Genomic DNA, 16905 nt, shown 5'->3' on the forward strand with positions numbered 1-16905 from the left:
TAATTTGCTATTTCTATTTCTGATGAATAAAAATGAATATCAATTTAATATTTCACAAATTATTTAAAAATTTTAATAATAATAAACATAAGATTTCATAAGAAAAATGTGAACAATTTATCTTAATAATCTCTTAAATTGATTGAGTTATTAGTATATACAATTTCATTATCTAAAAAAAAACTGTCAAAGTAAACTTAATAATATTTTTATAAAATATATATTTTGAATGAATTTATATTATACTCCTATGTCAATATAATGTAAAAAAGCATATTTAAATTATATATTTATGTAGTATTAATATCTATTTATTAAAGATATGTATTTAGAATATTTAAATCAGTCAATATTTTGCAAAATAACAATACAAATTTAATTTTTAATCTGATATTAGAATAATAATTTCTTAATTTATTTTTTTCATGAGTTTATAAAAATACATACAATAATTAGTAAATATAATTCAAAAAGAATTTTGATAATTATTTTTAATTTCTAAATTATTATTTTGGTTTTTATAGAAGTTTCATTTTACAAACTTATTTATTTATTTATTTATTTATTTATTTATTTATTTATTTATTTTTTGGAGAAGATTGATTGCATTAATAAATATTAAATTATTTAATATATTTAAAATATTTTTTTTTTAATTTAACATGAAATAAATGAAGAAATATATAAAAATGAATTAATTTAATTGATAGGAATACATTAAAATAATAAGATTTAAATAGTAGTAGTAAATAAATTTTCAAATAGAATTTTTCTCTCTAAAATTCATTTTTTGTAAGAAGCTAGTACTTTATTATTTTTTGTTTACTTCTCTCCTTTGTATATGAGCTTAAATCCACCTGTATCAACATTCTTTTTAGTTCCTTTTTTAGCCATAGAGTAATCTACTATTACTTTTGTAGTATCTTGCAAGACTCTCTGAACTAGTTCCTCAGTGATTGATGTACTATATTCCATTGAAGGTGAACTATTAATTTCAATGAGCCATGGCTGGTAGTTACTATCTATCATAAAATCATACCCTATGAACTCCATGGAGTTTTTTCTTGCTCCAACTTAATCTTAACAGCTCTTTAACGATTAAATGACCATTTATTTAAGCTTAGGTTAAATTTCTTCATAAAATACATCTCTACCTTCAGTTTCCTTTTTTTAATTTATAAAAGCTTTAAATAAAGCGATTTGATAGTTTAGTAATATACTTTAAGATATTAAGCAAATTATTCCTAGCTCATCATTAGATCATCTTTATCTGCATATGCATCTTTATTATATTTTTGAACTATATTGTTTGTCAAATGAACAAATCTATTTTTTATTTTTTTAAAAAAGGTTGCAACATTTTTTAGTTAAATAAATTAAATTTTTAAACCTATTATTCAAATCATCTATATTGTGCTCAACAGAGCATAATCTAATATAGCATTCCTCAAAGAACCAAATTCTAGGAGGACAGAAATCTTGTACAATAGCCCATTACCTCATATCGAATTTCTATAAGTTAATTTAAAAAGTGATTAGAACGAAAATATTCTAATTACTATGATCAAATAAATTTACTTTATTATTTATCAGTAGAGGATTTTCTATGTATTTCTGAACAACAAATTGAGTTTCTTTACCAACTACGTAATCCATAATTTTATCAAGGCTGTTAAAGCATTTTATCCCTCTTCCTCTAGATAAGACTATTTAAATATTAATTTTGTTTATTTATTTTAATCATTTAATAATTTACAATTAGGTTTAACTATCCAAATATTTCTATAACCGTTTAAATGATGTTAGGGATCCTTTTCACTAGATTTTTTTAGTGTTTGATTACATAAGTCAAGGAGTTCTTATGACTTAGAGCTAAATCTCTGTAAGGAGTCTTACTTCAAGCTGGTACTGCTTTAAGCACTTTCTTCTTCTATAGGATCGTTATGATTATGATTAACAGATATTCTATGAGAATTTTTTCTTTTATTCATATGCTACTTTTATGATTAACTATTAGAATAATATAAATGTTTAAATGTTGGATGAGATCTCAGCCTTTCTAAGTAAAACTCTATTTTCTTATTATCTAATTAGAATTCATCTTTTGAAATTATTTCCCATTCTTCTGGACTTACACAAGGTAGAACGTCGTAGTTCTAAAAAAAAAAAACAATAAAAACTTCGTACTAAAATTAAAATAATTTACGAAAATGAAATCAACAGTCTCATAAAAATCTATGAATTTTCTAGATGCAACCTCGTTGCATAAACGAATTTTCAACTCTAACTTATCATCAATGCTTTCGATTCCATTTTTAAGCATATCTTTAAATCTATGAACTAGACTTTCTGCCTATTTTATTTTAATTTTATACTATATATTCTAATTTATCATTTGTTTGAATTAAATACCTTTGCGACTTTGAAATTCTCAATGAAATCCTCAAATTCTTGAAGATCTCCAAGATCAAAACATCTTGGGAAAAATTTATACACATCAATATTTTCGGAATGAATTAATGTTCTAAGATTCCTAGCTAGCCCGTATTTACTGGTGAATGTTTGGTTGTTGTCAAAATGATTGACAACTTGATTTTCCTATAAGTTATCATAATCTATATCTTAAACCTGTTTAAATTTATTTATTTATTTATTTTTTCAGTTTTAAGATAAAAATGTTGTAAATTATTTACTTTGCATGTCCATTTTAAGTCGAAGCAAGGAGAAAAGTAATCAGGATTTTCAACCCAGCCCCTTTCTTGTAAGGCTTTCCTGAGATCTCCGTAACCTCCTTTTATAATGAAAACCTTAGTTTTTGGATCTAATCTGTTGTACTTCTTCCATTTAGCCAAATCTGTTTGTTATACAGCATTTTAGTTGTTGCTTTTTGATTTTACTGGGGTTTCGTCATCATCTGAAGATTCTTCTTCATCCTTTGATTTTGTATTACTTAACACTTTTTTATCTTAAATCTAATTGAGTCTTTTACGGACATCGTAGTTTATTGATTTCAACTAAGCAGAGTGCAAAAAATTAAATCTGTTTTTTATTAATTTGATAATCAAATACTTGATATTTTTGAATTTAGAAAATCATAAAATTTTTAAAAATTTTCTAACGAATATTAATTAAAATTTATCTGATTATAATAATAAGTAAAAATACCTTTCTCTGTATTTGTATTTTCCTTTTGTAGCCACAATTTTTTTAACTTTATTTATAATATTTATAGTATTTTTGGAGAGCAGATTCATGTGCTTTTACTAATTGTTTTAAAAGTATTTTTTTCATTTTTAAAATTATTCAAAGAAAGTAAAAAAATTAATTTTAAAATTACTCCGAGTTGTTGAGTTATAGAAGCAAATGTTTTAATGGGTTTCTTGCTATTTAAATTACTAAAATAAATTTCTTTTTTCCCTAATATATGAAGTAACTATCCCAAATTATATCGGAAATATCTTATGCACTTTAATTTATCTTCTTCGTCATTTTCAGCAGACATTAAATTTTCATAAGCTTTCTTACTTGTCTGATTACTGTTACTTGCTAGTGTTACTTAGTTATTTTCTTTAGAGGCAGAATTTATATTTGTTAAACTATGTTCCTTGATCAACGTCTATGTCTTTGAAGTTGTTGGGATATTAACTTCTTGCTATCCTATATTTGATTTTTCAGTTACAGCACTGTAGCTGTGTCCTTTTAAAGTTTAAACCATATTTTCATTATTCTAAGTATTAACGCTCGTTGAGCCATTCTAATTTAATATTGTATTAATAGAAGCTGCTAAATGAAATCTTGCTGACTTCTCGCGAGAGCTCGGGCGAATATCAGAAAAAGCTTATTGAGGTTTATTCTCTTTTTTAATTTTTGGCAGCTTAGAAGATTTGTAATACCTCTTTTCTTAGAGATAAGGGTTGTTAATGTGATGATTGTATGGATTGTTTGGATTTCCAACACATGAGTAAAGAATATTTTTTTGCTGGAAATTCTCACTAGAGTTAAACATAGTTGGCTGTTAACCATTAAAAAGGCTGTTACTCTACTATGATGGCTAGTTAAAGTAATTTGCCATTGAAATAACTGGCTGCTGAGATGAAATTGAAAGAGGAAGAGGAGATTAAGACTAAGGATTACTTGATTGAGAAGATTAGTTAGAATGTTGTTGAGATAGTGGTTATGGTTACTGTTAAACTAATGAATGTAGAAGCTGGTGAGTTTATTATATCTATTAAAATCTGAATTCGTTCTATTATTGAATAATATTCGAGTTACGAAGAATATTTGCAGCGAACTGAGTGTTGCTACCATTGCCAGAAACAACTGACCCAGCAGCTGACTTAGGTGATTATTCAGAGTGGAAATTACCTCCATTCTCTCTATTCGAATTATTGGTTTAGCCCTTATTGTTGCTTAAGTATTATTAAAGAAGAATGCTGTTTTAAGCACTGCCATTTGCAATCTAGTTAAATGGTGGAAATACTTCTTGGTTTCCCTAATATAATAATTGTTGCTGCATTTAGACATTTTGCATGTATTGGTGTTGTTAGAACATTTAATTTTGCTATTAGAGCTAAGGGTCTAACTAGTAAATTTAGTTATACTTCTATGCTTGTTGCTATCGAAGATATTCTAGCTTATTTTAATGACCGATTTTGAATTAATGATGCTACTAATGACTAAGAGGCGAATTATACTTTATTTATGACTATTTATGATTGCTTTATTGAATAACCGCTTGTTACTGTAAATTGCTTCCATTATTTAAATAGCTATTGGAATTCCCATTTATAATCATATTAGGAAGTTGCTAATCTTTTTGAATTCCATTATTAGTACCCTATTATAACTGCTGTTACTATTATTGCATCTACTTGATTTTCGATGTAGGATCACATAAGCTCATAGATTTGCCTTAAATATCGATGCTAAACATTTTTTCAAATATAAAAGTAAAACTATATCTTTTTAACTAACTATTCCTATTTATTATAAGATGTCTTATGACTAATTTTTTTTAACTATTAAACTATAATTTATAATAAATGTTATTTATCACTTTATTTTGAATATTGCAAATTTTCAGATAGATTTAGATGATCTTCTAACCGCAACGTTTAAATATAAAATGATTTTAGCTAAAATTTATTCTTTTTATCAAACTAATCTACTAATTATCCAGCTGCTTTCTTTTTGTAAAGTATGAGCTTTTGTAATAACCTAGTGTTTGTAGCTCAAATACGACTCTCTTATTTTTAAAAGAAGAAATAATAAGTATTGCTTTGTTACTGTCAAATTTGAACTATCAATCAATGATTATCTTTTTAGTTATTTTTTTTGTTTTGATTTGATTGTTTTTTCTTTGTTTATAAGGTCTTTTAATAACTATTAATTATTAATTGATTTAATTATTTTGATGATTGTTTGTTTGCTTGCTTGCTTGCTTGCTTGCTTTCAATCTTTTGTTTTGTTTACTTTTTAAAATTTTGAGAGTTTGTTAAATGTTTTGGACTTGTTTTACAGATTTATTTGTTAAAAAATTTAATGTATTTATTTTGCCTTTAACTCATTCATAATAAGTATTTGTTTGAAAAATTGAAAAATAAAAATCAATCATCTTCAATTATTAAAATTAGGATTTCGAGAATCTAAATAACATTTTTAATTAATATCCTTATTCACGTTAAAATATCAACTGATATTTTTTTTAGATGCATGACTAAGATTAAAAAAATCCTAAGTTTAATCTTTTAATGTAAAAATTACAAAAAAGACAAACATTTAATTGCTTGTAAGCATGTTACTGATGATCTATTTTAAAAATATTGTAGTAAAAAATTATTTACAATTTTATAAAATTAAAATTTTAAATCAACAAAAAGGTGATTTGTTAATAAATTTCATAGATATTTTTTATTAAATCGATTTTTTTCAAATATAAACACGACTGATTATTTTCTATATTTAAAATTTAAATAAACTCATAGAATTTAAATTAATTGTTCTTATAATTTAATGAATTGTTATTTTAAATAAAAAATTATTAATAATCTCAAATATTTTATATTAAAAATAGTAAAATTAAATAGTCTTTTTGATTTCTATGTAGATTTATTTATATCTTTACTCGATTGGGTTTTTCTTTTAAAACAAATTATTGAAAAATAGGAAGATTAATGTAAAATTTATATCAATATTTTATAAAAAATTTGATTTTATCAATTTTAAAATTGGAAAAATGTCTTAAAGTAAATTTTAAATCTAAGATAATTTGACTAATTTAAGAGTGAATTAATTTATTAATTTTTATCAATCAACTTCACAAAATATCATTTTATCAAAAAAATTTCAACATAATTTAAAAAAATAGTTTATTAAAACTATTTATAAAATATAGAAAATGAAATATTTGAATTTAAATTAAATCTTGACATCAACATAAATTTAAATAGTTTTATTTGATTAAAATAATTAATTCGAACAATTTATTTTATGAATTTTATAAATATAAAATTAGCTTTGTATTATTGATAGACTTAAAATGCTAAATTCTATTATAAAAAATAAATTTATTACAAGTAGAAATACAAAATTAATAGCTATCTAGCTTTATAAAAAAATGAATAACAAAAATTAGAATGTGTTTATTTATTTATTTTTTGAGTCACCTTAGAATAAATTTCATGAAAAATCAATTTGTTTTTTTCACCATGAATTAAAATGAAAAATAAAATGAAGTTAATTAATTTAGTTTAAAATACTAAAATAAAAAAGATTTATACCTTTTATTTATTTGCCTTTCAAGCTATAAAGCAAGCAAGCAAGCAAAACAAATAATATATCTTTAGGAGTTTCTTAGTGAAAACTATAAAAAGTTTAAATAATAAATTTAAGAATTTCTAATACTTTGATTGTTTAACAATTAAATAGGATAACAAGTAATTTCATTTGAAAAAATACAAATAGGTCTACATTCAAAAGCAAAAGTTAAATTATAAATCTGAAACAAATATAAAAAGAAATGAGCGATATTCAAGCATAATAAGTAGAATTAACTTAAGAATAAAATGGCAAAAAATTCTCATATAGTAATACATACCTGAAGGAATTCGGTGTTTTAGGATATTTAGCCCTTTAGGCTGTTCTTTATCCTATTGAGAGAATTAAAGTCCTCTAATAGGTAGATATTATTCCTGAAGTAACCGATGAAGCTGGCAAATACGATCTTCGTTAAAACTTCTAAAATTATTATAATCGTCATGCTGAATCTGAAACTTTCGAGGCTTTTTATCGTGGTTTAGGTGCTAAAATTTGCAAATTAATCACAAAAGAACTTTCTATTTATTTTTTAGCTGATAGAATTAGAGACAGAATTTAAGTATTTGATCCCAAAGAAGATCCTTTTAAGCATTTTGTATACAACTTCATTTCTGGTGTTACCAGTGGAACTTTGACTGAATTAATTGCATATCCCATGGAAGTAGCTAAAACTAGAATTTTATGTGATGGTGCTCCATTCGAAGATCGTATCTATACAAATGCTTACGAAGCATTGTTTAAGGACAGCTCAGCCAGAATTTACCGTGGTGCCTTGTTCTCTTTGACAGGTGCAGCTTTATATAGAGGTACTCAAATTGGTTTGTATGAAACCCTTAACCAATTAGGTATGAAAGATATGTCTGCTTGGGTCCATCTACCAGCTTCTATTTTGATTACAATTTATGCCCAAAAAATAACATATCCTTTTGATACTATTCGTAGATAAGTAATGCTAAGAGATACTCCTTTCGAAGTTACCTCTGCTGAAACAGATACTATCATTAAAAGACTTACTCATCCTGCTCGTAGATCAGACTTAATGAGAGGCTGGAACATGTAACTTTATAAATCCGTCTCAGCTGGTATATTCTTATTTGGTTATAAAGCTTTGTCAGGAACATTCTAAGCAGCCCCAGATCTTATAACTAAATTCTCTCACTGAAAGATACATAGATTAATTATAAATATTAAATTTAAACTTCTATTATATTTAATTTAAAAGTAACACTATATGTAAAACAATCATGAAGTAAAATCAATAAAAATATATTAATTATTAACTCACATAAATAATATCATCCTTGCTTACTTGCTTACTAAATTGCATGAATTCATACCTTTATATTAAAATATACATTCACAAATAATACATAAAGTAGTTAAAAACATATTATCTACTTATAAAATTCATTTTAACATAATGCAAGAAATTTAATATTTTATTATAACTAAGTTTAAAATCTTTCTTAATCATTAATCAGACACTTATATTAATAATAATTGCTAATTCATATAAAATATCATCCCTACTTGCTTATTAACATAAATTAGCACATTTATATATTCATAGAAAATACATAAAGTAACACTCAGAAAATTAATTAACTCAAAAATATTTTTACATAAAACAAGAAATTGAATATTCTAAATTAGAAGTGTTATTAAGTTATTAAAAAACTTTACAAAAAACACTTATTTAAATATTAACTCTTAGTTCATAAAAAAGATTTCATACTTACTTGCTTGCATAAACTAATTAAAATGTTTATTAATTAACAAATGATAGTCTAAAAAGAAAAATCAATGTAATTAACTTATTTAAAATTCTTTTTTACATAATTCAATCAATAAAAATTCAAAATTATTTAAATATTAACTATGAATGTATAAAAAACATTTCATACTTACGTACTAAATTTAATACATTTATACAAAAATAAGTAATAATAAACAAACAAAATATAAAACATATAATTAACTAATTTCAAATTCATTTTTATATAATTAAAGAAATACAAATCAAGCACTTATATGATTGTTAACGATTAATTCATTCAAATGATTTCATACTTAATTACTCACATAAATTAATACTTTTATTTATGCATTCATAAGAAATACATAAAGCATTATTCATAAAATCAACTTATTTAAAATTCATTTTTACATGATGAAAGAAATTATTATGGAATTGAATATTTAACTAAGCTTTATTAAGTTATTTTTTTATAAAAAGTTTACAAATAACACATTTATATTAAAATAGAATATCTAAAAATACTTATGAATTTGATTAGTTAAAAATTATATTTATCTCTTCCATTAGCCATTAAAATAAAACTTTAGAATTAATTATTATTCTAGAAGTTTTTAAAGATTTTTTTTTACTTTTTTATGATTTGGTTTTTTGTATTTTACAAGAAAATTTAACTCTATTTCTTAATTGAAAAATGGAAGATAAACAGCCACTCTCTTAAAATTGAATTTATAGACTTTAAAGTTAAATGTTATTGTAAGAATCACCTATATTCTGTGTAATTAGTAGCAGTATTGTTTACACGCCCAATCATTGTGCTAAAGTGTTTGGCTTGCATCATAGGTCTGATATCTTCTATATTTTTTTTGGTGACAAATACTCTCATACCTCTTAAATATTTTACAAGAGCCTACAAGCTAAAATCAACTGTAAATGAATTACCAATAATTAATGGATCAAATTTATTTAAGATGATATCATTAGAAGTATATTCATCTACAAGATTTTTATAATTACTGACCATCATGATATTATTATGTTCAAAACCAGGGAATTTATCCTGAATTTAATGGAAATTACGCTTAATTTAAAGAGGCTCTACTGAAACCTATTTTAAATTACCTTCGTATTCTACCCTATTTGTTGCAATAACAAATGCTAAATTTCTATAATATCTGCCAAAGAAACTTTTAGCAAAATGACCTGTAAAATCAGCATCTAAAGAACTCCAGACTCCAACTTAATATAAATCTGAGTTTTCCATAAATAAATAATTCAATAATTCAGGTCTGCCATTTCTAAAATATAAATTATATCCTTCAACTTAATCGCTTGGCTAAATATTTTCTAACAAACGCAAATCATTGAAATGCTACACTTTAGATTTCTTGTAAGCATACAAGAGTGTTTTATTCAAATCAAAGGTTATTAATACTTTCTTAATAGTTCTTCCACTCATCTAAAACTAAATCTTCAATATTTTAATACAATATATATTTAATTAAAATCAATCCTTTTTTAAATATTGTTTGTTTTTGATTAAATATAACAACATATATTTTTACATATCCATGCTAACAAAAATAGATAAAAATATTAACAAAAATTAAATAATTAATTTTTAGTTTTTAAAAATAATTCATTTTCTAATTTAATCACAAACTCTACTTCTTTAAAAATTAAATTAATAAAAGCAAAAGACTCAAAAGTATTCCTTTTTTAATATTTTCCTTTACAAGTTAACTAAAATTCATTGATTTTCTACAAAAAGGAAAAATCTTACTCTGAAAAAATGAATTATAATCTTGATAACAAAAAATTAGAATAATTTCGTTTATATTTAAGATCTTCTATGTTATTATAAATACATCCAACACTTAGTATCTTTGTAAAACTTAAAAAGATAAATTAATTAGAAATTCATCTCATTTTAAATTTGAATTATTAACAAGAAAGCCATGAGTTATTAAAAAAAATAGACATATTTTTAATAAAATTATTCAAGATTAATATTAATAATAAAATTAATTTAAACAGAATTTCTTCAAAAAAAAATAAAATTTTTGAAATTTATAAATTTAATTATCTTTATTTAAGATATAAAATAATTTTCTATATTTCTTTTTATTTTTTTGAGGCGATGAATGATTGATTAAAAGATGTAATGATATAACTAACTAGGGATATTTTTAACTTAAATGATTCAGATTTTTACAATCATTTTAATTTTTTCTAAATAATTTAAAACTTAAATCTTTTTTATTAAATAACTTTTTATTAATTAACATAGCTTACTATTATCAAAATCAATAAGTTTAACTACAAAAAAGAAAACAATAGAGCAATCAGCAATAATTTAATGATTTTAAATTTTAATATAAGAATATAGTAAATATTTAAAATAAATGAAAATGATAAATTCAAAGCTTTTTTTCTACTGATTTGTTTCTATTTCATTTAATAGAAAAAATTATTACTTAATCTGATTAAAACCTAAGTAACATTATTTATATATTAAACTTAAGAAGTATTTATAATTAGTTTGGGAAATTAATAATTGGGTAATCAAATTATTAATGAATATTATTGAAATCAAAAATAATCTAAAAGCACTTCAATTCCTTTAAAATATACCTGCCTAGAATAATAAATAAGTTTAAATGTATAATAATAGCATCGCATAATAAGATTAACATTCAGTTTAAGTACCTTTACTCAACTAAGAATATTAGGTTTAGAACCAATAAAATAACTATCTTTCTTACAACTAATTATAAGTCTAAAATGATTAGTAAAACCAAAACAATCGTTAGAATTAAATTATCAATTTCTCAAACGGATAAGAAATGATAGACCCAGACTTCCTCTATTGCAAATAAAGTATGATAAATAAAAGTTGTAATGATAAAAGAAGATAAGTTGAAAAATTATCTACTTTACTTTCACAAGTCCTATCTTAACTACCACTTAGTTTCACCTCTATATAACTAATTGGCAAAGCAAATATTTACTCGGGACTATACTGCGAAGAAAAAATAATCAAACCACTGATTGCTGAGAATACTCATGTAAATGAGTTTTTAATAAGAAATGGATATGTTGTGAACTGCTGCAATATACTATGTTCCACAATTAAGTCTTAATCTTTTATTGCTGTTGCTATTTTGCTTTCTACGCTTCTTTATTAATCTTTGCTCGATTTCATTTATTTTAATAATACTTACTCTCATATTAATAGCATCGGTAAAATAAATATCATATATATTTCTTAAATTGCTATCACATCAATTCTGCTTATCTTGTTCTTATTTTCTACTATTTAATTCAACATTAAGATTCTTTACGTGTCTTACATTTTGAGTATAATTAACTAATTATTAGTCTCGGTTGAAGTATGCTGTAATTTCATAATAGGTTAAGACTACCGTGATGCTATCTTTGCTTATCTATCTATACATATCTTTTGGGCTATTAGGATTATTACTGATTTCTTGCATATTTATCAAATTTATATAAATAAACTAAGTGAAATTATTAGTTTTACTCTAAAAAATGGAATAGAAGGAATTTTCAAATTTATGATAATTCAAATATAAAATTTCAACTTTTACAAAACAATTATTTTTATTAGTGTGTAAAAAGGATGGAATTACGTGTATATGATACCTCAATAGATCATAAATACGCGATACAGTTTAAATATAAAATTTCATATTCTCAAATAGGCTAAATTTAAAAGTTATTAATAAAAATTAAAATTATTAAAATATTTTTTATTTATTTCTATTATTGTTAATTTATCAATCAATCATAAAATATTGATTTATCTAAATTAAAATATATTAAATTAAATTAAAAAATAGTTAAATTCTTCAATTCTTTACAACAAAATGTGATTGATTCCATATCATTAAATTTGTGAAAATCATTTATTTGGCTAATAATAAATACTTAAAAAATAAAAATAATAACGAATAATTTAAAAATTCCATTCTTGTTAATATAATAAAATGATAAAAAGATTAAAATGAATTCATTTTTTAATCATTAAACTTTTATTTTAGATTTATTTGTAAAATATAAAGTTTTAGTTTTATTGATTTGGTAAATTAAAATAAATTAAGAAAGATATTAAGATATTAACGAAACACTTATCAGTGTTATTCTAATACTGATCAAAGATCCTATTTAATAAATAAAAGAAATAGATAGAATTAGATTTTTTTTTTTTAAGTCTACAAATTAATTTATAAAAATTAAAACAAAAATATATTAGGACTGGTGTGTTGTTAAAATTAAGAGGATGGAATTACATGCATATGATACTTCAATAGATTATAAATACGCGATACAGTTTAAAAATAAAATTTCATATTCTCAAATAGGCTAAGTTTAAAAGTTATTAATAAAAATTAAAATAAATGATTAAAATATTTTTTACTTATTTCTATTATTGTTTATTTATCAATCATAAAATATTGATTTATCTAAATTAAAATATTTTTTATTCAGTTAAAAAATAGTTGAATTCTTGAATTGTTTATAGCAAAATGATTCCTATCATTAAACTTTTGGAAAAACATTTATTTGGCTAAAAATAAACACTTAAAAAATAAAAATAATAATGAATAATTTAAAAATTCCACATAAATATAAATAATAAAATTAATTTAAATAGAATTTCTTGAAAAATCAAATTTTTGAAATTTATAAATTTGAATTATCTTTATTTAAAAATATAGTCTTCTACATTTCTTTTATTTTTTTGAGGCGATGAATGATTGATTAAAAAATGTAATGATATAACTAACTAGGGATATTTTTAACTTAAATGATTCAGATTTTTACAATCATTTTAATTTTTTCCTAAATAATTTAAAACTTAAATCTTTTTTATTAAATAACTTTTTATTAATTAACATAGCTTACTATTATCAAAATCAATAAGTTTAACTTCAATAAAAAAGAAAACAATAGAGTAATCAGCAATAATTTAATGATTTTAAATTTTAATATAAGAATATAGTAAATATTTAAAATAAATGAAAATGATAAATTCATAGCTTTTTTTTCTACTGATTTGTTTTCTATTTCATTCAATAGAAAAAATTATTACTTAATCTGATTAAAACCTAAGTAACATTATTTATATATTAAACTTAAGAAGTATTTATAATTAGTTTGGGAAATTAATAATTGGGTAATCAAATTATTAATGAATATTATTGAAATCAAAAATAATCTAAAAGCACTTCAATTCCTTTAAAATATACCTGCCTAGAATAATAAATAAGTTTAAATGTATAATAATAGCATCGCATAATAAGATTAACATTCAGTTTAAGTACCTTTACTCTATTAAGAATATTAGGCTTAGAACCAATAAAATAACAATCTTTCTTACAACTAATTATAAGTTTAAAATGACTAGTAAAACCAAAACAATCATTAGAATTAAATTATCAATTTCTCAAATGGATAAGAAATGATAGAGCCAGACTTTCTCTATTGCAAATAAAGTATGATAAATAAAAGTTGTAATGATAAAAGAAGATAAGTTGAAAAATTATCTACTTTACTTTCACAAGTCCTAACTTAACTACCACTTAGATTCACTTCTATATAACTAATTGGTAAAACAAATATTTACTCAGGACTATACTGCGAAGAAAAAATAATCAAACCACTGATTGCTGAGAATACTCATGTAAATGAGTTTTTAATAAGAAATGGATATGTAGTGAACTGCAGCAATATACTATGTTCCACAATTAAGTCTTAATCTTTCATTGTTGTAGCTATTTTGCTTTCTACACTTCTGTATTAATCTTTGCTGGATTTCATTTATTTTAATAATACTTACTCTCATATTAATAGCATCGGTAAAATAAATATCGTATATATTTCTTAAATTGCTATCACAACAATTCTGCTTATCCTGTTCTTATTGTCTACTCTTTAATTCAATATTAAGATTTTTTACGTTTCTTATATATTGAGTATAATTAACTAATTGTTGGTCTCGATTGAAGTATGCTGTAATTTCATAATAGGTTAAGAATACAGAGATGCTATCTTTGCTTATCTATACATATCTTTTGGGCTATTAGGACTATTACTGATTTCTTGCATATTTATCAAATTTATATAAATAAATTAAGTGAAATTATTAGTTTTACTCTAAAAAATGGAATAGAAGGAATTTTCAAATTTATGATAATCCAAATATAAAATATCAACTTTTACAAAACAATTATTTTTATTAGTATGTAAAGAGGATGGAATTACGTGTATATGATACTTCAACAGATTATAAATACGCGATATAGTTTAAATATATAATTTCATATTCTCAAAAGGATAAATTTAAAGATATTAATAAAAAAATTAAAATGATTAAAATATTTTTTATTTATTTCTATTATTGTTAATTTATCAATCAATCATAAAATATTGATTTATCAAAATTAAAATATAAATTAAGTTAAAAAATAGTTAAATTCTTGAATTCTTTCTTGCAAAATGTGATTACATATCATTAAATTTTAGAATGGCATTTATTTGGCTATAAATAAAACACTTAAAAAATAAAAATAATAACAAATAATTTAAAAATTCCACATAAATATTTTCCATTCTTGTTAATAAAATAAAATGAAAAAAAGATTTAAATGAATTCATTTTTTAAACATTAAATTTTTATTTTAGATTTATTTGTAGAATAGAAAGTTTTAGTTTTATTGATTTGGTAAATCAAAATAAATTAAGAAAGATAATCAATCACCTATTAATGAAACACTTATCAGTGCTATTCTAAGATTGATCAAAGACCCTATTTAATAAATAAAAGAAATAGATAAAATTAGATATTTTTTTTAGTTTACAAATTAATTAATCAAAAGTAAAACAAAAATATATTAGGACTAATGTGTTGTTAAAATTAATTATTTATTTTTGATCAATTAAAACAATGTATAGATTAAATTGATTATGATTCTCATTCATGTTTTTTGCAAAGTTAATAAATAATTCATATTTTATCAGCAAATTAATGTATAGAGTTTTTTTATTTACCTTTGTATTATTAATAATAGAAAGAATTAAATACTTCTTGAGACCAAATTATTTATATTATTATTAAATTAAATAAATCTTTTTAAACATCAAAAAGTAAAGAAAAACAAATCTTGCAAAATAGTTACTAAATGTATAACAATAACAACCCATTATACTAATAAAATTCCTCTGGCCAACAGCCTCTACTAAATCCATAGTATTAAGATTAAAATTAACAAGTAAATTAATAATTTGCTTAACAGAATTATTAGCAGTATAATTAACTCTAAAATCAAAACTAAAATGCTTAATACAATCCACCAGCTCCTCAAAATTAAATAATGTGCTTCCCTAATGGTTAATAAATATTAGATCCAGCTTTGCTATATTGCCAATAGAGCATAAGAAAACGTAATATCTGCGACGATAACAGTACAGCAGTAACAAACCTAATGATCTTGCTTTAATTAATTTTAGCTTAATTACCTTTAAGATTTACCTTTTTATAAGTAGCTGGAAATTCAAATATATATTCTAGTTAATTTTATGAAGAAAAAATAATCAGACCACTCATAACAGAAAATACTCATGTTAATGAATAAATTATAAGAAATAGTTATGTTGCTTATTGCAGTTAAATACTCAGCTAAGGAATGAAATCTTATTCTATTTTTGTTATAGCTACTTTGTTAGTTGCAATTGGTTATTTAGCTGGGATGAATTTAATGTATTTTAATAACAAATACTCCTATATTAATAGTATTGGTAGCGTTAACATAATATACATTTGCCAAATTGTTTTTATCATAATAAATTTGATTCTTTTCATTTTTGCTACAGTAAAAAATATTCCTAGGTTAGTCTAATACTCTTATTATGTTAGTTAATTTAACTAATTCTTTATCGTAGCTGAAATCTGTTGCAGCTTTATAATTTCCTATGATTACATGGATGCCTATTTAGCTAATTTATACATCTCCTTCGCACCTATTATTCTACTCTTAATTTCAACTCTTCTGATAAAATATATTCAAACAATCCAAATGAAATTATTGGTTTTATTAGGTTAAGCAGACAAAAACGAATTCTCAAAAATATGAAAAATGCTAATAATATAATTAATCAAACTTATAATAATCTTATTCTTATCAGTTGTATTAAAAAACATTTTTATATAAATATTTTTTTAAAAATTTATAATTTTATAATTAATATTTTAAAATAGAAAAACAAAGGAAATAAATAATTTTAAGTAAACTAATTTTAAAAAAGAAGTT

General features: G+C 22.1%; 6 protein-coding genes across 6 annotated transcripts; 3 read left to right on the top strand and 3 right to left on the bottom strand. All coding sequences in view use genetic code 6, as the record gives it.

Annotated features, from left to right (window-relative positions):
- Positions 1–783: 783 nt before the first annotated feature.
- On the bottom strand, positions 784–4933 carry TTHERM_00125600 (tubulin glycylase 3C; the record flags this gene model as incomplete). The annotated part of the gene is made up of 10 exons (XM_001016239.2): positions 784–1164; positions 1221–1326; positions 1391–1512; positions 1579–1706; positions 1757–2156; positions 2207–2353; positions 2413–2628; positions 2694–3039; positions 3166–3263; positions 3338–4933. The coding sequence occupies 10 exons, from the start codon at positions 4931–4933 to the stop codon at positions 784–786; spliced, it is 3540 nt and encodes a 1179-aa protein (XP_001016239.2).
- Positions 4934–7018: 2085 nt separating this feature from the next.
- TTHERM_00125590 (carrier protein) lies at positions 7019–7978 on the top strand (the record flags this gene model as incomplete). The annotated part of the gene is made up of 1 exon (XM_001016238.3): positions 7019–7978. The coding sequence occupies one exon, from the start codon at positions 7019–7021 to the stop codon at positions 7976–7978; it is 960 nt and encodes a 319-aa protein (XP_001016238.1).
- Positions 7979–9335: 1357 nt separating this feature from the next.
- TTHERM_00125580 (hypothetical protein) lies at positions 9336–10031 on the bottom strand (the record flags this gene model as incomplete). The annotated part of the gene is made up of 1 exon (XM_001016237.3): positions 9336–10031. One exon carries the CDS (start codon positions 10029–10031, stop codon positions 9336–9338), a length of 696 nt encoding a protein of 231 aa, XP_001016237.1.
- Positions 10032–11232: 1201 nt separating this feature from the next.
- Positions 11233–11963, top strand: TTHERM_000125548 (transmembrane protein, putative; the record flags this gene model as incomplete). Its single annotated transcript, XM_012797707.1, has 2 exons — positions 11233–11815; positions 11908–11963. 2 exons carry the CDS (start codon positions 11233–11235, stop codon positions 11961–11963), a joined length of 639 nt encoding a protein of 212 aa, XP_012653161.1.
- Positions 11964–14222: 2259 nt separating this feature from the next.
- On the bottom strand, positions 14223–14704 carry TTHERM_000125549 (hypothetical protein; the record flags this gene model as incomplete). Its single annotated transcript, XM_012797708.1, has 2 exons — positions 14223–14559; positions 14637–14704. 2 exons carry the CDS (start codon positions 14702–14704, stop codon positions 14223–14225), a joined length of 405 nt encoding a protein of 134 aa, XP_012653162.1.
- Positions 14705–15777: 1073 nt separating this feature from the next.
- Positions 15778–16648, top strand: TTHERM_00125550 (transmembrane protein, putative; the record flags this gene model as incomplete). The annotated part of the gene is made up of 2 exons (XM_001016234.2): positions 15778–16467; positions 16538–16648. The coding sequence occupies 2 exons, from the start codon at positions 15778–15780 to the stop codon at positions 16646–16648; spliced, it is 801 nt and encodes a 266-aa protein (XP_001016234.2).
- Positions 16649–16905: the final 257 nt, after the last annotated feature.

Source organism: Tetrahymena thermophila, assembly GCF_000189635.1.
Source record: "Tetrahymena thermophila SB210 genomic scaffold scf_8254645, whole genome shotgun sequence".
NCBI lineage: Eukaryota > Ciliophora > Oligohymenophorea > Hymenostomatida > Tetrahymenidae > Tetrahymena > Tetrahymena thermophila.